We start from the raw sequence: 22,973 nt of genomic DNA, 5'->3' as shown, positions 1-22,973 counted from the left end.
CCTCAGTAAATTAACATCACAACATAAAAACAAATTTTCTTTTTTATATGCAGAATTTATGAAGCAGATGGTTGAAGAGCAATAGGCTGTAGAACACTGCCTAATGGAAGTTGAGCTTTTGACAAGTTTAGCATCTTAGTGAGAAGAAAGTATATTTTGACCTTGTTCGAGGATTAACTTACCTGAGCTACCTGATGGTAAATACCAAGGGCAACTCATATTCACAAAGGTGCCAGGAATACCATCAGGCCAGCAGACATAGTTGTCAAAAGTCCTGTTGCAAAACTTGCCTTCTGTGAATAGAAAATAATTTAGAAGAAATCAACAGAGAAAAAGAAAACAATACATAACATTGTATTACATGTATTAGTTTATTAGACTTTAGAAAAAATTCAATCCTGATTTTTTATCATTAAATACAATTTTAAAGCAGCAAATTGAATTTTAGAAGGAGACATTTAAGATTTAACCTTACAATTAAACCTCAAAATTCAACAGTTCAAATCCTTAGATTTTTAAAAAGCCAGTCTAGAATTGCAAGTCATGGCAATGGCACACTTTTTTTCCTTGTTGAATTAAACCTTTCTCAGAGATTTTCTTTTCACAACATTTATGACCTACTATCAATCATAAATTACTTAACTGTAAAAAGGAAGTATACACTGCACAAATTGTTACAATATTCTTTGCAGCACAGCTAACAAAACTTCAAATTCAAAAGCTGTAGTCTGTATATATTTATATGTCCAGAATGAATCTTAAGAATTGAACCAAATATTGATCACAGGTTGACTATTTTACTGACAAAGTGAAAATTACACTATTATATATAAATATTCTTAATTAAAACTAGACATTGCTGATCATCTAATTACGAATATTGCACTAATAAAAGCCTCCATATCGAGGACTGAAAAGTGGCCTTTGTGTGTGGCACTGTACACACACACACACACACACATACACATATACACACATTGCTCAAAAAAATAAAGGGAACACAAGATAAGACATCCTACTATTAAATACAGTACACTGTGTTGTTTAAGTGTTCCCTTTATTTTTTGAGCTATCTATCTATCTATCTATCTATCTATCTATCTATCTATCTATCTCAATATATATATATATATATATATGTATATCAAAAAAAATAAAGGGAACACAAGATAAGACATCCTACTATTAAATACAGTACACTGTGTTGTTTAAGTGTTCCCTTTATTTTTTTGAGCAGTATGTGTATGTATGTGTATATGTATGTATATATGTATATATGTATATGTGTATACACACACACACACACACACACACACACACACACACACACACACACATATATATATATATATATATATATATATATATATATATATATATATATATATATATATATATATATATATATATATATATATATATATATATATATATATATATATATATATATATGTATGTATATAAATTTGCAAGAGATTCAGTAAATTACAATTTCTTCTGGTTTCATCTGACAGAAACCATTATGATAGTGACTTAAATAGATAAGACTATGGTTATGGTCAAGAAAGCAACTGCTTTCATTGAGACCACCTAGGAATCTTTCACTTTGTCTCACTTACAACACATAATACCTAGTATTGTCCTTACTGGTCTATCAAATTATTCAGGGAACTTCATCTATTTGTCATGTTGTTTTAAATTGTAAATGATATGCATTGATGCACGGCAGAACTTCCCTTTTAAAAGACCATCATACAGCATTATTCAACATGTTAAAACTACACCAGCCTTATTAAACCATGACAGTTAACAGTATTAGATGCCAAAAAAGAAAAAGGGAAATTAATTCCATCTGACTATTATTATTACAAGTAAGAATAATTCTCCATGGCTGTTACTGGCAGTGCAATTCTGAGGGGGAGCAATGAAAAGAAAAGTGGTTCAGAATCAGATCTAAACATTTATCTATATGAATTGATTAAATTCAGATATAGGACCAAATGTTATAGTGATAAAGACTTTCCTAAACATCAAACCAGGCTGTTTTTTCTAATGCCTTTTATAGCTAAAATACCTTTCTAGCTAAAAATCCCAATATTTTGTGATATAGCAAGAATATGCTTTTTAAAAGATGTTCAATGGTAGATGTGAGAAAGTGTACAAATCGATCCTTTGTTTGAAGCTTGAACCTTATTAAGATTCTGCTTTTGGAGTGTTTGGCAACATTTTTAGACAATATTCTGTGGCACCCCAAAGTTGATTGATATGTTTGTGGTTGCCATGTGTTTTAAAAAGCCCTACCTGCCACAAGAGGGGGTGTTTCTTGGAGATACTTTAAACACTGAAGCCGATATTCTTCCCAATTCTGCTTTAGGGAAGGAAATGAAGAATATGGTTTCTGAAAAGGAAGAAAATGAGTCAGTTAAATCCAATTGTCCAGAGTTTATTTCCCATAATATTAAAGCAACTATTTATCAAGTAATTATCTCTTCAAATTCACAACTGGAAATTATGAAGTAGAACATAATGCAGGAACCAGAGACAAAATAGTAATTAATGTTCAACAAAATTTATACTTGGCTAAATTTTGCTATAGTAATCTTTACTCTGTATGCTACACCTTTCTAACTTTAAAACCCAAAATTGAAACTAACAATCATTTATAACTTTGCTTATTGATAGCCAGCTCCAAATTAATTATTCATGACTTGTTCCTTCATGCATTGTTTTGTTGGCATCTCACATGATTTATTATAATTACACACTGTACAGGGGCTTCAATTTTCTTTAATGAACAGACTACCCTTTCAAAAATACAAAATTGATAGATATGTTTGACAATAACTCACAATACAGATGCTAACTGAAGGATTGTTGTTGAGTGTGATAAGAGCTCTGTATGATGAAATTAAAGCATGTGCTGAAAATAAATGGAATGCTTAGCAAATGGTTCAACAATGAGTGGAATTATATAAGGATGTATGATGCCATTTCCATTGTTTATAGACAAAAGTATATGGAAAGCTCACAGTAATGATAGCTGCATGTTGGTTGGGGACATAAATGTGTACGTACTTTAGTACAGCTATGATATCATGGGTAGAGGTAGAACGTATCTACCTAAAAATACTTCTGGAACAGTGAATTTGAATGTTGAATTCGGACAAACAAGATGTGGAATAATCTCATAAACATTTGTTCCTGATAGAATGTGCTAGAAAAGTTCATATCATTATGACAAATATGACCTATATGTTATTTCAAAATGAGTAGGTTGAGGCATAGAATAAAGTTTAAAAAGACATGTTAAAATGGGAAAAAAACTATAACTGTCATTTCTGGGGAGAATTTTTGTGATAAAAAGAAATTTCTTGCCTAGAATGTTGTGTTTGTTTCAGACAATACTTGTTTGATAACCGATGTATCATTTAAACAGTGGCAGAACATTTCTAAATGTTTGTGGCAGGGGAAAACCATGAGTTAAATGCTGTATAGTTATTCTATTTACAATTATTAGAATGGTTTAAAGTAGACAAATAGTTCTTAGTTTTGAACATTGTGAGACAGAGTTTGAAATAGTATTACATACAAATAATGAACATGGAGCCTTGGTGGAGCAGTGGGCTAATGCCTCCTTAAGTAACACCAGCTGCCTGCAATTAGTGCAGGTTCGAGTCCCACCAGGCTCAAGGTTGACTCAGCCTTCCATCCTTCCGAGGTAGGTAAAATGAGGACCCAGATTGTTGGGGGCAATAAGCTGACTTTGTAATAATGCCGCTTGGGGTGTGTGTGAAAGCCCTAATAAGCAGGCATATACATAGAATGAAGGCTACTGCTAAGCTTGTAAGCCGCCCTGAGTCTTCGGAGAAGGGCGGGATATAAATGGAATTAAAATAAAATAAATAAATAAATAAATGTAATTATAGAAATGTTAAACAGAAGAACAAGTGAAATAATGCATGATAAAGAAGGCTAATTCTTTTTGATCATAATATACAGATGGGACAAAGGGAAAACATACGGTTGAAAAGATTCAAAATTAGACATTTTTATAATATTAAAAGAGATTATTTACTTATTTATAAAATAATGTATCATTGATATATATCACTAGACAAACTGCAATGTATAAAGGCACTTCAAATTTCTGTTGGCTATGTGAAGAACAAGAAGGGACATTTTATGTTTGATAGTTATATAGAAAAGTTAGAAAATTCTGGATTCAAAGAAATAAACTGATGCAATGGATTTTAAAGATTAATATATAATTGAGATCAGACATTTTTCTTTTAGGGTTGATGGACAAACCATTGAAAAAATGTGATGAAACTTTGTTTCTGTATATGGTATCTGTAGCGAGATTATTTTATACACAAAGATGGAAAACGCTATCCACAACGGAAGAATGGTTGGGTGTATTTTCTAAGATGACTAAATTGACTTATTTGATAAAAGATAGTATCTTTATTGCTGACTGGAAATCTTGTGTGGTTTTTTTGTGTAAAATAGAAGAACATGAACCTATGATTTATAGTTTTGATAACTGGACAGGCTAGATTACATCAAGAAGACAAGTTGTAATGATAGAGTAAGGCTTCCAAACTGGCACCATTTCATAGCGATTCATACAGTGAGAAAGCATTAATTTTGACTTCTGATTTTTATTAAGTATTTGCAGTACAAAGAATAAGTAACTATTTGAGATTATCTGAAAATGGGAACAATGTTTTAAAAGAAATGAATCTGATTGCAATTTTTTTACAAGCATTACAAATGATAACATTTTGGTACATTTTTCTATCTTTTCATCACATACTGTCTAAAACAAAATTCTATAAAACATGATAATGAACTGTAAAATTTACAATCCTTTAAATAACTAATGACCCATCTAAACTATCTTCCTTGTACTCAGGGTAGTTTGGGCAGCATGCTTAAGAAAAAGTCATAAAACCATTGCCAGAAACCTAATTATGCAAAATCTACCACTAAACTGCTGATATATCTCCTGACCAGAATTGTTGATACAAGTCTATATCCCCAAGCAGAAGATTAATAGCACTTGTAGTTTTATCCTGATTGCATGAATTTGGGGGAGGAGAGGTGCCATGATTTTGAATATCCATGCTTTATTTCTGGCAAAAAAAAAGTAGAAGAGAGAAACAAGGGATTTCTTGGGATATAATTTTCGTAATTTAATTGAAAAAGTTATTTTCAGGTGTAATACATTTTTTCAATGTATGTATGTATGTATGTATGTATGTATGTATGTATGTATGTATATATGAACACAAACTTCATACTTTAATTATTCTATAAATTAGAATTCACAGGCCACCTGAATTTCCAGTGAAATCTTTCCATCTTACACATGTTATTCATAAAGGTCTACTGATAATTCGTAAAGGGAAACCAGGTTGGACACTATCCAAGCTGATACTAGCCAAAGCACAGAGCAACTCGAAGAATTAGTGCAAGATTGGAAGATGTGGAGACCTAGCCCATAAAATTGCCAAGAGTCGGACACAACTGGATGGATAGTGTTGTCATCATACCTGGCAATTCTGTCTCTGTGTGGGATAGCAGAGGAAAACGCTGCCAATCCTACGGAACTTTCTTCCTTACACAATGTGAAAGGACACCTTCTTAGTAGCATTTTTAAGCAAGCATTTTTAAGCTTGAAGGTGATGATATTGTAAGATGTTTAACTGACATACTCAAAGGACTTGTTATGAATATTTTTGAACAGGGTTACTATTTGTATTTTGAGAACACTTAATAATTGAAAGAATGTAGTTATGGTTAGTTAAATAATACTGGTTAGCACTTCTTTAGAACAGAGACTTCTAAATTATTTTCCTCAAAATGCCAGATGCCAGATCTGCCCTCAGATCACATATTTAAGCACAATATTTTGTATGTCATACTGTAACTGAGCAAAAATTCACTGTCTGCTCTAGTTGGGCTTCTCCAGTTTTTGGGTTTAATCAACTGTCCTACTGTTTGTACCATTTGCTTACAATTTATTATTAGCTCAATGAAGATCTATATCAGCGGCTCCCAACTTTTTCTACGTATACCCTGCACCCCTAGAATGCTTCTGATATATTCTCACACCCCTTACAAAGTTCGAAATAATGGCAATGAATTATGCATATACACTATTAACTTTGAAAAGCCAAAGTTTTTGCACCCCCTGGAATATCATCTCAAAACCCCCAGTTGGGAACCCCTGATCTACATGAATGAAAGACAGGGTAAATATTTTAATAAATGACATTCATCTTTGTTTTATCAAGAATGTTAACATTTAGATCCTTTTCAATTACTCAAAAATTCAATTCTACACAGGTTCATCCTATCTGCATTTATTCTACTACTATACCCTATAAGAATTACTCTAATTTAAATATGCATAATATTTCATGACTGACTGCAGATAGATTTGTAGTGTCTTGTTTAATTTAGAAACACTACATTCGACCATTTTAGTCCTGCTCAAAACACTGAGTTTTATGGTGCTTCCTTTTATATTCCAGAAACATATTTTTAAATTTTTTACATACACTGTACATTAGAAAGGTATATCACTTACCTCTTCATATACTAATGTAACCAATTAAGCACTGAAATCAAGACCACCATCCTCAACAGAAGTTAAGGTTAATGCTAAAAAGTGTGAATGTGGAACATTGTTTTCTGCTATGCATTTCTATAGTTCTCTGCACATGACTTAAAAAAGAAGCAACTGAAAAGCCACCCCTGTTCAGGCTTCACATGGAGAAGACATTGGGGGAGGAAGGAACTGTTCTTGTGTAAGGAACAAGCCAATATTATTATACGTCATTATGATCAATTACAAAGATGCTCTCAGGGAATCATAAAAGGCAATGCAACCTATGTGTTTGTTACCCAACATGCACATTTATCAACTGCCTTTATTTGTATAGTTTTTAATAATTATTATTCTCTTTATCTTTACAATGCAAAGCTCCCTGCTGTGAGTCTAATCCTTGGTAGTATAGTTCTTGCTGAAACCTGAATTGCAACTGTGGATCTGATTTAGGAATTAAAACTCATTAACAAGTAGAGTTAGCTCCAGTAATTTAATTTTTTTTAAATAAAATGTAATAATGTTACATTCATCCTGGCATAGATATAACTGTTGAAGCACTTTATGGGACGATTCTTTTATGAATAACGATAACCATAGTTTTGCACTATAATTAAGCTACTACTAGATGGAATTAGTTTCAAGGGCTTACAATAACTGAAGCAAACATCAGGTTTCACAGCGATGCAAGAGAGGTAATTAAAGATAAACAAAACAGGGAATAGCAGTAATGGCTTCTAAAAAAATAAGCTACTAGGTAAGACATATAATATACAGGCTTAGACACAGAAATTTTTATCATTAAAATGGCTCAGATTGGAAAGCAGTGAGATACCGCCAAGCAACACCTTAAGCCCTATAATATTCAACAGCTTAGTTAATGACTTAGGTGAAGGGGCTGAGGGAATAGTTATAAAATTTACAGATTATAGAAAATTAGAAGGAATGGCTAATGCTTTAGAAAAGCAAAAGAAAAGATTCAAATAGATCTAAATAGACTTGAACAATGGCCAAACTGTACAGGATGAAATTACAAAGAAAGATAGAAAGATAGGACAGACCTGGTTTGGCAACTCTAGATATGAAAAGGATCTGGATGTTGTAGTAGATTGCATGTTGAACATGAACAAGACTGTGATGCAGCTACTCTTTTGAGATCTATTACTATGAGTTTAAGTAATCGTCACAAAAAGTAATTATCCCATTACATTTTAGCTTGGTGAAACAACCTGGAATATTGTGTCAATACCAGACAGTTTTTCAATGTCTTTTTTAAACTGCATGAGTTTAGAGGAGAGCTAGCAAGATGGTGTGGAGAGCTAGCAAGATGGTGTGCAAGAGGCATAAAGAATAGCTAAAGAAATCTAATAGAAGACAACTGGAATAACAGCAGAGAAAGAACAAATAGAGAAGAAGCAATCTTGTTCTGTCTTGGTTCCAGAAGGCAGAACCAAACTCAACTGATTTAACTACAGAAAGTAGATTCAATTTAGGTTATTAAGTTTCTTGATGGTATGAACTGTCATCCAGTCAAATAGATTGCCTCATAAAGTGATATGCTGTCTTTCAATGAAAATCCTCAAGAGACTACTCAAAATGCTTTAGCAGATATTGCACTGACAAAAGATTAGAGTTGATGGAATTCTGTAATCCCTTTCATTTGTATGATCCTAGATTTTTTTTATTTGATCACCTCTTACTTTTTAACTAAAAATAACTAAAATAGAAACCAACGCTCAAAGAAATCATTTCAAATTTACACTAGAGTATACGTTTTAGCAAATATTTGGCATTAAAAAGTCCAGTAAATGTCAAAAGAATGTTCTGTCTTTGTTAGCATGCAGTGTGTCATGGTGGAGTCACAATAATCACAAACTATCAGTTATCATATTACTATGATATGCTTGAGCTTAAATGGACTCCAGAAGATGGTAGAAGACAGGAAGGCCTGGAGGAATGTTGTCCATAGGGTCGCGATGGGTCGGACACGACTTCGCAGCTAACAACAATGATATGCTTTGTTAAATTTAATAAAATATTTTATGAAGTAATTTTTGCTAACATAGATACATGTAGTCCTGGACTTACAATTCATTTAGTGATTGTTCAAAGTTATAATGGTACTGAAAAAAGTGACTTATGACCATTTTTCACACTTACATTTGTAATATCTCTATGATCATGTGATCAAAATTTAAATGCTTGGCAAATGGTTCATACTTATGACCAGTGCTTTTTTTTGAAAAAAAAAGTGGGGGGGCTGGAACACACACACATCATACAACCCACCTTGCCAGCCCTACAAGGTTCCATCCAAAAAAGGTGCTGGGCGTTCTATGACAAAAAAAGCCCTGCTTATGACCACTGACGTGTCCCAAGGACATGGGTTCAACTTTTGCAACCTTTTCACAAGCAAAATTAATTGGGAAGCCAGATTCACTTAACAACCACGTTACTTACTTATCAACTGCAATGATTCACTTAGGAAATGTGGGAAGAAAGTCATAAAATGGGGTATCAAATGTCTCAGTTAACAACAGAAATTTTGGGTTCAATTCTGGTTGTAAGTCGAGGACTACCTGTATATAAAAATACACACACACACACACACACACATACACACACAAATATGTATAGATCCATTCTACGGAAATAAAATAAAGGAATACTATTTTTATTACTTTAAGCAAAGGCTTTAACCACAGACTAATGATTTTTATATTATGCCTAACCAGGCTTTGGAATATTATTAACAAACTATAATAAAACAAATAATAAGATAGCCCCTTTTGCAAGAATGCCCAATTTATAGGGTTCCATTTTAATAGAAACATTGTGTTGCTGTAATTCAGGCAAATAAAATTCAGAAGGATCATCAGCCATAATTTTTAGACAACATATATCAGCTTGACATTAAAAAAAAATACTATGAAAGAATGAAAATCAAAGTGTACACTAACATATAATACAGATAAAAGGCATTTTACATAAAACGTTTTACATAAAAATACATGAACATTTGCATGAAATGTTGTTTTGACATAACTTCCTCTGAAAAATCTAATGAGCATTTATCTTCAGCCCCCTTAAAACACATAAGCCTAGTCAAATGCTTTTGACTAAATAAGCTCAGAACAATCCAAATTGAAAATGTAATTGTATAATTTGTTTCTTTAACTGCAAAGTACGTTAACACAATCTGTTCCAGGAAAGTGCCTTACATCATATGCCAATATGTATGGCATTAGCTATGTCACATATAATCCTTTGATCAATCAAAGCTTAACCACCTTGCTAAATTACCACATTTCTATCAGAAAGAAGTTACATTACATTTCACACTCCATTTTACAGAAAGCATTTCAGATCTTCTATATTTCTTACACAGGAGGACTCTGTGACATAATGATAATCCAGAGAGTTTTTCTGTAGTCCTTAGCATTGTGGGAATCCAGTAGAAATCGATAAATATATATTGTGTACATGATGAAAACCAGTGGGTTGGAAATTAGGTTTTGTATATTTTTATTCAATTTTTAAGCTCACAACAATTTTTGTACTCTGTCTTTAAATTTCCTAACTAAATCAAGACTCCCAGATTGTTTAGTGAGGGCTCTGAATGTGCCTTGACTGGAGGGAAAATACCATAAAACGTATCTCAAAAGACAAACCTCAAGCAGATCTTATACCAGAGGGTACTTCTGGGAACATTATGATATTTCATAATTTCAAAATATGTGCAAAGCAAAAAACAGTATAAATTGTTCATGCAATGGAAATGAAATGGATGAGATAGAGTACAAATTGTGCAGAAACCAGAGAAATCCTTCATTCGGGCAATATATTTCATTTAATCTGAGAATTATTACCGTATTTTCCGGCGTATAAGACGACTGGGCGTATAAGACGACCCCCTACATTTCCTGTTAAATTATAGGGTTTGGGCTATACTCGCCGTATAAGACTACCCCTCTTCCAACGCACACCAAATAAAAATTAAAAAACATCAGATTTGATTTTAATATGGTAATTTTAATTCAAATGCTTATGACATGCAGGTGCTTAGTAGGAAAACTGTCACTTATAAACATAAGGCTGTTTGTCATCAAACATGTAAACATAAAACAGTGCAAGTGGATTAAACTATAATAATAATAATAATAATAATAATAATAATAATAATAATAATAATAATAATAATAATAATAATAATAATAATAATAATAAGAAGAAGAAGAAGAAGAAGAAGAAGAAGAAGAAGAAGAAGAAGTAGAAGTTGGAGGGGACCTTGGAGGTCATCTAGTCCAACCCCCTGCTAAGGCAGGAAACCCTATACCATTTCAGACAAATGGCTGTCCAGTCTCTTCTTAAAAACTTCCAGTGTTGGAGCATTCACCACTTCTGGAGGCAGGTTGTTCCACTGGTTAATTGTTCTAACTGTCAGGAAGTTTCTCCTTAGTTCTAGGTTGCTTCTCTCCTTGATTAGTTTCCATCCATTACTTCTTGTCCTGCTTTCAGGTGCTTTGGAGAATAGCTTGACTCACTCTTCTTTGTGGCAACCCCTGATTCCAGCAACCATTCCCTATTTTCCTAATTCACTTTTTCACTTTTCCTAATTCACTCTAAAGCTTTCCCTGCACAGAGCCTTAAGTAACACAAGCTGCCTGCAATTAGTGCAGGTTCGCATCCCACCAGGTTCAAGGTTGACTCAGCTTTCCATCCTTCCAAGGTAGGTAAAATGAGGACCCAGATTGTTGGGGGCAATAAGCTGACTTTGTAATAATGCTACTTGGGGGGGGGTGAAAGCCCTAATAAACAGGCATATACACAGAATGAAGGCTATTGCTAAGCACATTAATTTGTGCTTTAAATTGTAAGCCACCCTGAGTCTTCAGAGAAGGGCAGGATAAAAATGGGATTTAAAAAAAAAAGACCAAATGGGAGATCCGCTCCAGGTTTTCCAGCCAGCCTGCCCAGTTCCTGAGTCAAATGTGTCCTTAGAGCTAAGCCGCTGCTCTGGCTGCTGGCTTCCCCACCTACCTTTCAAGTTGGGATATACTACAGCTGGTCTTCAACTTTAGAAGAAAAGACGCCCAGACCCCAGCCTGTAAAAAATCACAGACTGCAGCTTCTTCTCCAATTGGTCCCGCTTTCCCTGCGCAGACTAAATGGGAGATCCGCTCCAGGTTTTCCAGCCAGCCCTGTCCCTAAATTTTCAGCACCCGGCGTATAAGACGACCCCTGACTTTTGAGAAGATTTTCATGGGTTAAAAAGTAGTCTTATACGCCGGAAACTACGGTAATTAGCCAACTGAATAAAGATCTTAACCAAGAATCAAATGGAAATGCATTGCCAATTTTTATAAACCAAGTTTTATTTTTGATAATAGAAACTACACTAAATTCATGTTTGCCACTTTTCAGATTCAGTCCTTCATGCTGAAAATCTTATGGATCTTTGAATAAATGACTCAAACAAGAAACACTCAGGAGTATTTTTCAACGATCAAGAACCAAAGCCAGATCTAATATCCATCCAGATTGAATCTCTTGGAACAATCATGAAATTAACAGTAAAAGGATTTTTTAAAGAATAGTGAGAAACAGCCCTTTGCCTTTGAACCTAAGTTACACCTTACAAAAAAGGGATCTATGCAAAGAAAGGGAAAAAATGGCAGAACAGTGTGATTAGTACTCCTATCCTTTGCATGTACATGTATCATGGACACATACTGCTTTATAGGTAGTCATTGTTTAGTGACCACTTACATGGTGATTGTGCTGAATGATTGGTACTTATGACCAGTCCTTGAAATTCCAGCTGTCACAACATTCCTGTGATCATGTGATCACGATCTGGATACTTGGTAACCAGCTCATAGTAACACCGATTGCAATTCCCTGTGGTCATGTGACTGCCTTTTGCTACCTTCCCTGCCAGCTCCCACAACAAAGTCAATGGGGACAGTTGCAGAAAAGGCTGCCAAGTCACTTTGGTAAGATTCCATTTGGCAGCAATGTTCCTCACTTAATGATCTGTAATTCTTGCTTAACAACAGCAATGGGAGCGGCTGGAATTGCCATCATTAAGCTATGCAGTCATGTGACATAAAACTTCATGACCATGTCGTTTAGCAATGTACCGTATATACTTGAGTATAAGCCGAATTTTTCAGCCCACTTTTTGGGCTGAAAAATTCCACTTCGGCTTATACTCCAGTCAACAAAAAAAACTTACCGAGGACTTGTGCGCGGCCGAGGCTTTGGTGCTTCCGGGATCGCGCGCACCTCTCCCAAGCCACCGCCGTCCGAGACCTGCCGAAGTTTGGGGAGGTTTGGGGAGGTGCGCGCGCACCTCCCCAAACCTCCCCAAACGTCGGCAGGTCTCCAGACCTCCGCGCCTTGCCTGCCTGCTTCTTTCCGCAGCGGAAAGAAGCAGGCAGGCAGGGCGCGGAGGAACGGAGACCTGCCGACGTTTGGGGAGGTTTGGGCGCCTCCCCAAACCTCGGCAGGTCTCCGTTCCTCCGCGCAGACCTGCCGACGTTTGGGGAGGTTTGGGCGCCTCCCCAAACCTCCCCAAACCTCGGCAGGTCTCCGTTCTTCCTGCCGACCTTTGGGGAGGTTTGGGCGCCTCCCCAAACCTCCCCAAACCTCGGCAGGTCTCCGTTCCTCCTGCCGACCTTTGGGGAGGTTTGGGCGCCTCCCCAAACCTCCCCAAACCTCGGCAGGTCTCCGTTCCTCCTGCCGACCTTTGGGGAGGTTTGGGCGCCTCCCCAAACCTCCCCAAACCTCGGCAGGTCTCCGTTCCTCCGCGCAGACCTGCCGACGTTTGGGGAGGTTTGGGCGCCTCCCCAAACCTCGGCAGGTCTCCGTTCCTCCTGCCGACCTTTGGGGAGGTTTGGGCGCCTCCCCAAACCTCGGCAGGTCTCCGTTCCTCCGCGCAGACCTGCCGACGTTTGGGGAGGTTTGGGCGCCTCCCCAAACCTCCCCAAACCTCGGCAGGTCTCCGTTCCTGTTTGGGGAGGTTTGGGCGCCTCCCCAAACCTCCCCAAACCTCGGCAGGTCTCCGTTCCTCCGCGCAGACCTGCCGACGTTTGGGGAGGTTTGGGCGCCTCCCCAAACCTCCCCAAACCTCGGCAGGTCTCCGTTCTTCCTGCCGACCTTTGGGGAGGTTTGGGCGCCTCCCCAAACCTCGGCAGGTCTCCGTTCCTCCGCGCAGACCTGCCGACGTTTGGGGAGGTTTGGGCGCCTCCCCAAACCTCCCCAAACCTCGGCAGGTCTCCGTTCCTGTTTGGGGAGGTTTGGGCGCCTCCCCAAACCTCCCCAAACCTCGGCAGGTCTCCGTTCCTCCGCGCAGACCTGCCGACCTTTGGGGAGGTTTGGGCGCCTCCCCAAACCTCCCCAAACCTCGGCAGGTCTCCGTTCTTCCTGCCGACCTTTGGGGAGGTTTGGGCGCCTCCCCAAACCTCGGCAGGTCTCCGTTCCTCCGCGCAGACCTGCCGACGTTTGGGGAGGTTTGGGCGCCTCCCCAAACCTCCCCAAACCTCGGCAGGTCTCCGTTCTTCCTGCCGACCTTTGGGGAGGTTTGGGCGCCTCCCCAAACCTCAGCAGGTCTCCGTTCCTCCGCGCAGACCTGCCGACGTTTGGGGAGGTTTGGGCGCCTCCCCAAACCTCCCCAAACCTCGGCAGGTCTCCGTTCCTGTTTGGGGAGGTTTGGGCGCCTCCCCAAACCTCCCCAAACCTCGGCAGGTCTCCGTTCCTCCGCGCAGACCTGCCGACGTTTGGGGAGGTTTGGGCGCCTCCCCAAACCTCCCCAAACCTCGGCAGGTCTCCGTTCCTGTTTGGGGAGGTTTGGGCGCCTCCCCAAACCTCCCCAAACCTCGGCAGGTCTCCGTTCCTGTTTGGGGAGGTTTGGGCGCCTCCCCAAACCTCCCCAAACCTCGGCAGGTCTCCGTTCCTCCGCGCAGACCTGCCGACCTTTGGGGAGGTTTGGGCGCCTCCCCAAACCTCCCCAAACCTCGGCAGGTCTCCGTTCTTCCTGCCGACCTTTGGGGAGGTTTGGGCGCCTCCCCAAACCTCGGCAGGTCTCCGTTCCTCCGCGCAGACCTGCCGACGTTTGGGGAGGTTTGGGCGCCTCCCCAAACCTCCCCAGGTCTCCGTTCTTCCTGCCGACCTTTGGGGAGGTTTGGGCGCCTCCCCAAACCTCGGCAGGTCTCCGTTCCTCCGCGCAGACCTGCCGACGTTTGGGGAGGTTTGGGCGCCTCCCCAAACCTCCCCAAACCTCGGCAGGTCTCCGTTCCTGTTTGGGGAGGTTTGGGCGCCTCCCCAAACCTCCCCAAACCTCGGCAGGTCTCCGTTCCTCCGCGCAGACCTGCCGACGTTTGGGGAGGTTTGGGCGCCTCCCCAAACCTCCCCAAACCTCGGCAGGTCTCCGTTCCTGTTTGGGGAGGTTTGGGCGCCTCCCCAAACCTCCCCAAACCTCGGCAGGTCTCCGTTCCTCCGCACAGACCTGCCGACGTTTGGGGAGGTTTGGGCGCCTCCCCAAACCTCCCCAAACCTCGGCAGGTCTCCGTTCCTGTTTGGGGAGGTTTGGGCGCCTCCCCAAACCTCCCCAAACCTCGGCAGGTCTCCGTTCCTCCGCGCAGACCTGCCGACCTTTGGGGAGGTTTGGGCGCCTCCCCAAACCTCCCCAAACCTCGGCAGGTCTCCGTTCTTCCTGCCGACCTTTGGGGAGGTTTGGGCGCCTCCCCAAACCTCCCCAAACCTCGGCAGGTCTCCGTTCCTGTTTGGGGAGGTTTGGGCGCCTCCCCAAACCTCCCCAAACCTTGGCAGGTCTCCGTTCCTCCGCGCAGACCTGCCGACGTTTGGGGAGGTTTGGGCGCCTCCCCAAACCTCCCCAAACCTCGGCAGGTCTCCGTTCTTCCTGCCGACCTTTGGGGAGGTTTGGGCGCCTCCCCAAACCTCCCCAAACCTCGGCAGGTCTCTGTTCCTGTTTGGGGAGGTTTGGGCGCCTCCCCAAACCTCCCCAAACCTCGGCAGGTCTCCGTTCCTCCGCGCAGACCTGCCGACGTTTGGGGAGGTTTGGGCGCCTCCCCAAACCTCCCCAAACCTCGGCAGGTCTCCGTTCCTGTTTGGGGAGGTTTGGGCGCCTCCCCAAACCTCCCCAAACCTCGGCAGGTCTCCGTTCCTCCACGCAGACCTGCCGACCTTTGGGGAGGTTTGGGCGCCTCCCCAAACCTCCCCAAACCTCGGCAGGTCTCCGTTCTTCCTGCCGACCTTTGGGGAGGTTTGGGCGCCTCCCCAAACCTCCCCAAACCTCGGCAGGTCTCCGTTCCTGTTTGGGGAGGTTTGGGCGCCTCCCCAAACCTCCCCAAACCTCGGCAGGTCTCCGTTCCTCCGCGCAGACCTGCCGACGTTTGGGGAGGTTTGGGCGCCTCCCCAAACCTCCCCAAACCTCGGCAGGTCTCCGTTCCTCCTGCCGACCTTTGGGGAGGTTTGGGCGCCTCCCCAAACCTCGGCAGGTCTCCGTTCCTCCGCGCAGACCTGCCGACGTTTGGGGAGGTTTGGGCGCCTCCCCAAACCTCCCCAAACCTCGGCAGGTCTCCGTTCCTGTTTGGGGAGGTTTGGGCGCCTCCCCAAACCTCCCCAAACCTCGGCAGGTCTCCGTTCCTCCGCGCAGACCTGCCGACGTTTGGGGAGGTTTGGGCGCTTCCCCAAACCTCCCCAAACCTCGGCAGGTCTCCGTTCCTGTTTGGGGAGGTTTGGGCGCCTCCCCAAACCTCCCCAAACCTCGGCAGGTCTCCGTTCCTCCGCGCAGACCTGCCGACCTTTGGGGAGGTTTGGGCGCCTCCCCAAACCTCGGCAGGTCTCCGTTCTTCCTGCCGACCTTTGGGGAGGTTTGGGCGCCTCCCCAAACCTCCCCAAACCTCGGCAGGTCTCCGTTCCTCCTGCCGACCTTTGGGGAGGTTTGGGCGCCTCCCCAAACGTCGGCAGGTCTGCGCGGAGGAACGGAGACCTGCCGAGGTTTGGGGAGGTTTGGGGAGGCGCCCAAACCTCCCCAAACGTCGGCAGGTCTGCGCGGAGGAACGGAGACCTGCCGAGGTTTGGGGAGGTTTGGGGAGGCGCCCAAACCTCCCCAAAGGTCGGCAGGAGGAACGGAGACCTGCCGAGGTTTGGGGAGGCGCCCAAACCTCCCCAAAGGTCGGCAGGAGGAACGGAGACCTGCCGAGGTTTGGGGAGGCGCCCAAACCTCCCCAAAGGTCGGCAGGTCTGCGCGGAGGAACGGAGACCTGCCGAGGTTTGGGGAGGCGCCCAAACCTCCCCAAAGGTCGGCAGGAGGAACGGAGACCTGCCGAGGTTTGGGGAGGTTTGGGGAGGCGCCCAAACCTCCCCAAAGGTCGGCAGGAGGAACGGAGACCTGCCGAGGTTTGGGGAGGCGCCCAAACCTCCCCAAAGGTCGGCAGGAGGAACGGAGACCTGCCGAGGTTTGGGGAGGTTTGGGGAGGCGCCCAAACCTCCCCAAAGGTCGGCAGGAGGAACGGAGACCTGCCGAGGTTTGGGGAGGTTTGGGGAGGCGCCCAAACCTCCCCAAAGGTCGGCAGGAGGAACGGAGACCTGCCGAGGTTTGGGGAGGTTTGGGGAGGCGCCCAAACCTCCCCAAAGGTCGGCAGGAGGAACGGAGACCTGCCGAGGTTTGGGGAGGCGCCCAAACCTCCCCAAAGGTCGGCAGGTCTGCGCGGAGGAACGGAGACCTGCAGAGGTTTGGGGAGGTTTGGGGAGGCGCCCAAACCTCCCCAAAGGTCGGCAGGAGGAACGGAGACCTGCCGAGGTTTGGGGAGGCGCCCAAACCTCCCCAAAGGTCGGCAGGAGGAACGGAGACCTGCCGAGGTTTGGGGAGGCGCCCAAACCTCCCCAAAGGTCGGCAGGAGGAACGGAGACCTGCCGAGGTTTGGGGAGGTTTGGGGAGGCGCCCAAACCTCCCCAAAGGTCGGCAGGAGGAACGGAGACCTGCCGAGGTTTGGGGAGGTTTGGGGAGGCGCCCAAACCTCCCCAAAGGTCGGCAGGAGGAACGGAGACCTGCCGAGGTTTGGGGAGGCGCCCAAACCTCCCCAAAGGTCGGCAGGTCTGCGCGGAGGAACGGAGACCTGCAGAGGTTTGGGGAGGTTTGGGGAGGCGCCCAAACCTCCCCAAAGGTCGGCAGGAGGAACGGAGACCTGCCGAGGTTTGGGGAGGCGCCCAAACCTCCCCAAAGGTCGGCAGGAGGAACGGAGACCTGCCGAGGTTTGGGGAGGCGCCCAAACCTCCCCAAAGGTCGGCAGGAGGAACGGAGACCTGCCGAGGTTTGGGGAGGCGCCCAAACCTCCCCAAAGGTCGGCAGGAGGAACGGAGACCTGCCGAGGTTTGGGGAGGTTTGGGGAGGCGCCCAAACCTCCCCAAAGGTCGGCAGGAGGAACGGAGACCTGCCGAGGTTTGGGGAGGCGCCCAAACCTCCCCAAAGGTCGGCAGGAGGAACGGAGACCTGCCGACGTTTGGGGAGGTTTGGGGAGGTGCGCGCGATCCTGGAAGCACCGAAGCCTCGGCCGCGCGCAAGTCCTCGGTAAGCTACGGGCGGTCACTTGCTTCGCGTCTCCTGAGGGAAGGGGGGGCGACTGGAGCGGGCGTGTTTCCTCGCCTGCTGGGCGCCGCGATTTGCCCGGGGAACGCGCGGGCCCCGAATGGCAGCGTGGAGCGAGGAAGCGGACAGCCAGGGCTTCCCCGAGAGCCGCGGCCACACAGGGTATTCCTGTGTATTCAGGCTTGCAAAATGGCGGATCGAGCCTCTGCTGGCGGCAGAGGCTTGCAGAACGGCGGATCGGCTTATACTCGAGTCAATAACTTTTTCCAGTTTTTGGGGGTGAAATTGGGGGTCTCGGCTTATACTCGAGTCGGCTTATACTCAAGTATATACGGTAAATTGTAAGCAGTGTTAAGTAAGGATTATCTCTATTCAGAAAAGGCCTATGCAATTGAAGTATAGATTGTTTTGTCTATGGAGATTCTCAGTCATCCAGATCATGGTTGTCCCAAAGGTGCTTTTTCAAGATGCAACTGGACTTTGTTTTTCTTTGAAGATGTTTTGCTTCTCATCCAAGAGCTGAAAAGATTTGGGTAAAAAGCAAAACATCTTCCAAGGAAACCAAGTTCAGTTGCCTCTTGAAAAAGCACCTTTGGGATATGGACTATTTTGTCATCTCATAATTTGAAGATATTTCATAGCCCTGACTAAAGCAAATACTAGGTTATGGATGCTTAGTGTCTAGTAGACAATGAGGATATCACAGGGAGTTGTGGTCACCTGTTCATGGCTTTTGGCATTCCCTGCCATCTTCCCACAAGCAAAGTCAATGGGGAAGCTGATAACAAATTGGAAGTTGTGATCACCTGAGGTTTTCCTTTAATGACCCATGCAGTCCTCGGGTGACACCAGGAATTGGGACTTTTTGAATTACTGTTACTAAACATTGCGTTCAGGTAATGTTGTGCTTTATGACTGCATTGCTTATGATGGAAATTCTGATCTCAATTGCCTTTGTAATCCAAGTTTACCTTTCATTCATGAGCTCACAGTAAACTATAAGAGAATGTATTATAATCTAAGAAACTAAAAGCTGATGGAAATGGACTTTTGCTCTCTTTTGCCCTTTTAGGGGGTGTACGTATCTCATCTGCCCGATGCCAAAATGGTGTCAACCCTTTCAGGTGATCGTGTTACAAAGTTCTAGATAAGAAGATTCATTCAGTAGCTATCACACAACTCTTCTTGTGTTTTTCATTTCCCAGTCAGATCACAAAACACTGCTTTGACGCAGGAAGTCTTTTGAAAGATTAAAAGGTTGCAACTAAAGCGAACAAGGCACAGGAGGGCACTAGCATGAATCACAGCTTCAAATGAAATACATCACCACTTTATGAGCCTGTTTTCATTTATTGGAATAGCTAATATGAGCTCAGTTATTTAAAGAGTAGGAAAGAAGGAGTGGAAAAAGAGAGATATACTATCTGAAGAGCAAATGAAGATAAAGTACTCACTGGAGAGGAAGGTATAAGCTGGGGAGCAGGCAATTCCCATTTCTTCTCTCTACTGACAATCTAGAAATAAGATAAATAGACGTTGAGGGACAAAAGCTCTGCACTACAAATAAAAAAAGAATAAACCAATTATTTTGTTTCTTGTACTTCAAAAAAGACATTTTGGTATAGAATTGGGTAAGATGGAAAGAGAAGTTAAATATCTGAAAAAGACTCAACCTCCAAAGTTACTGCTCATTGTCTGTAATGGACTGGAGGCCCATTTCTTCTAGGGAACAAGAGGCACACAATTTAGGGGCAGAATAAGATGAAAAGACCATCAGAATACCATGCAAAGGGATTTTGGTTACATTTGAGTTTCACAGTTTTCTATGTTCTTCCATCAACAGTTTGAAATATTGATTTAAAGGCTTGTTCTCACTTTTAAACACAAAATAAACGTGAGTAACTTGTATCCTCCACACAAACAATAAAAATTCACATACTTAGGCATTCAACAGCTAAACAGCTAATCAGCTAAACCAAGTTCACATTTAAATACAGTATGTATTGTTAACTCCAATTATCCCAAAAATTAAAATAAACACTAAAATACTTCAATCATACATCTTTTATACCTAACAGTCTGTTTTAAAAACAAATAATTTCAGATTGGCGGGCAAAGATTATGATCCAAGAGCTAGTAAGTAATTGTTTAAGTAAAAAGACAAAGAAAAGCTGCAATAGGAAAAAGGACCAAGAGCCATGATGGCCGTGGTGCCACAATGGTTAGAATGCAGTATTGCAGGCTAATTCTGCCAACTGCCAGCAGTTTGATTCTCACTGGCTCAAGGATGACTCAGCCTTCCATCCTTCCGAGGTTGGTCAAATGAGGACCCAGATTGTTGGGGGCAATATGCTGACTCTACTTTAGAGAGGGCTGTAAAACACTATGAAGTGGTATATAAGTCTAAGTGCTATTGCTATTGCTGAGCAGCAGCAACATCTTAGAAATGTGTACCATAGGCAACAAAGGAAAACTACATTTTGTAAAGAAAGAGAAACTGATCTTCTTTGCCATCACAGTCTAGTTTTAGAAAGCCCTAACTAACCATGCCTTCTTTGCCTAAAAAAACCCTATCGTTTATATTCTTTTGTAGATATTGTTGCTTTAACATGTCAAGCATATTTAAAAATTTATTTTTTAAAAAATTGATCTTATGCTGGGGAGATATAAATTTGAACCTGGTAAAATAACTTTTCCATCCATCCATTAATTCCAGTACTTGAGGGCTGTCACAAAGAAGAGAGGATCAACTTATCTTTCAAAGCATGAGAGGGCAGGACAAGAAGTAATGGGTGGAAGCTTGTTAAAGAGAGATCCAAAGTAGAAGAAGGAGTTTTTATGAAAGTGAGAACAATTCATCAATGGAACAGCTTGCCTCCTGGAGTTATGGATGTTCCATCACTGGAATTTTACAAAAATAGACTGGATAACCATTTGACTGGAATCATATAAGGCTCCTGCCTTGAGCAGGTTGTTGGACTAGAAGACCTTCAAAGTCTTTCCAGCCCTATGATGCCATATTCTATGTTCTACTTCCTATTTCACTGACAAAGCTCTATGAATAAGAAGCAAGTCTCTCAGTTCTACTTACAAAATTCTACAGTAATAAGATTGTAGGCAGAGAGATAAGCTAAGGATGTCCATGAGTAGCAAGTGGGAAAGTAATCAAAAATAAACACAATCCTTCCTCATATTAACGGTAAATAACAGTCTGAGTAAACACAATAATAAGATCTGCCAAAGGAAATAGAAATTTAACAGAACTGTGCAGGATATCCAATATATAGCTTAATCTTTGCTGTGCTCTAGGCAATAAGGTTAAATTCTTTAAAATGACTTCAAAACTTGAATGAAGACGAATAGTAAGATGAGTGAATCTTTCTGGAAATGAAAATACTAACTTGTTACCAGATTTTTTTTTCCAGAAAATGAAAATTATTCCAAACAACAGAATGAAAGGGAACCCAAACAACCATAATAAACAAATCAATATTTTTCATGCAGACTAATATTGGCTTCAGCAACAGAATTTGATGCAGAGCTAGTTTTCACGTGCAATTAAGAACACACACATGTGCTATATGATGGAATCTTCACGCCACCAACTGCAGTGGTGAAAGAACAGGAAAAAGCTGTAGTAAGCCTACAAAGTAAATTCAGTTTTAAAATGTTTGAGGAATACATCACAGAGATTTAAAAATATGAATATTCAACACAGAAAACCCCTATTTCCCTATAACCCAAATACGTGGTTTAATATATAAAGAGGCATTTATTTTATTAATTTATAGATTAGATTATAGCCTGCCTTTCCTTCAGAAGCTCATACTGTGGTACTTATGGTAGCAAGGGAAGGAGGAAGACAATGATGCTACATACATAATAATGTTACTATGCAACTGACACAATTGCTTCAAATATTTTGATGCAAGTACATAGCTATTTTATTTATTATTATTATTATTATTATTATTATTATTATTATTATTATTATTATTATTATTATTATTATTATTATTATTATTATTATTATTATTATTATTATTATTATTATTATTTTAATTTGTATACCGCCCTTCTCCCGAAGGACTCAGGACGGTGAACAGGGCAATACATAAAAACAAGATACAAAAATTAAAAATTATTAAAAAGCAATTGATCTGACCACGACATCACATAGCACTTGTCATTTTGCTGTCAGCATAAGCAGTCTATTATGAATACCTCTCCCTCAAGGCTGCTTACGTGGAGACAATTCCTTCAGTTTTCATTCCCAAAAATGTAACTCAGCCAGGTTCCATCAAAAACAATTTCAAGAGTTCATGCCTAATAAGCAGAGGCCTATTCTTGCCCGAATGGGCATGGTCAGAAGAAGATTTGAGACAGGACTAGTCCATTACAATAACAATCCATGGGAAACCACTAAGGAATCAATGCCTCTCAGCCTGCTGTGACGCAAGGATAGGAGAAAGAAACTTTCAGTCTTGAGTCTGCTAAATATATGGTATGAATTTTACAGTTTATCATGCTGCTTTTCTTCGTTATTAAAGACTTCGCTAGTATCAGCAATAGAACCATCTCTAATACTTCTAAAAGAACTAAGGAGCTGTGTCTTCAAATCTTTGCCTACAAGCCTTCTAGTGTAAGCATTTGCTTGAGTAAACCTGATACCTTTCCCACTGCTTCTCCAAAAGCACTGTGCAAACCAAAGCTGGGTTATATACAACAGAAACTGTTCCTTAGACA

The 22,973-nt window shown here is 42.0% G+C and overlaps 1 protein-coding gene across 1 annotated transcript in view; it reads right to left on the bottom strand.

The window, feature by feature from the left end:
• The window catches only part of GLP1R (glucagon like peptide 1 receptor), a gene marked incomplete at its 5' end in the record, with an annotated part of 106,623 nt that overhangs the window by 61,428 nt on the left and 22,222 nt on the right, over nucleotides 1-22,973 (bottom strand). The window contains 2 exons of the mRNA XM_081315189.1: nucleotides 183-293; nucleotides 2,302-2,398. Of these exons, the coding sequence (XP_081171315.1) occupies nucleotides 183-293; nucleotides 2,302-2,398 (208 nt within the window). The remainder of the gene's footprint in view (nucleotides 1-182; nucleotides 294-2,301; nucleotides 2,399-22,973) is intronic.

This window comes from Vipera berus (assembly GCF_964194415.1).
Source record: "Vipera berus genome assembly, chromosome: 1".
Taxonomy (NCBI): Eukaryota; Metazoa; Chordata; class Lepidosauria; order Squamata; family Viperidae; genus Vipera; species Vipera berus.
The sequence above is the reverse complement of the archived record's forward strand: the minus strand, read 5'-3'. Positions and strand labels throughout refer to the sequence as shown.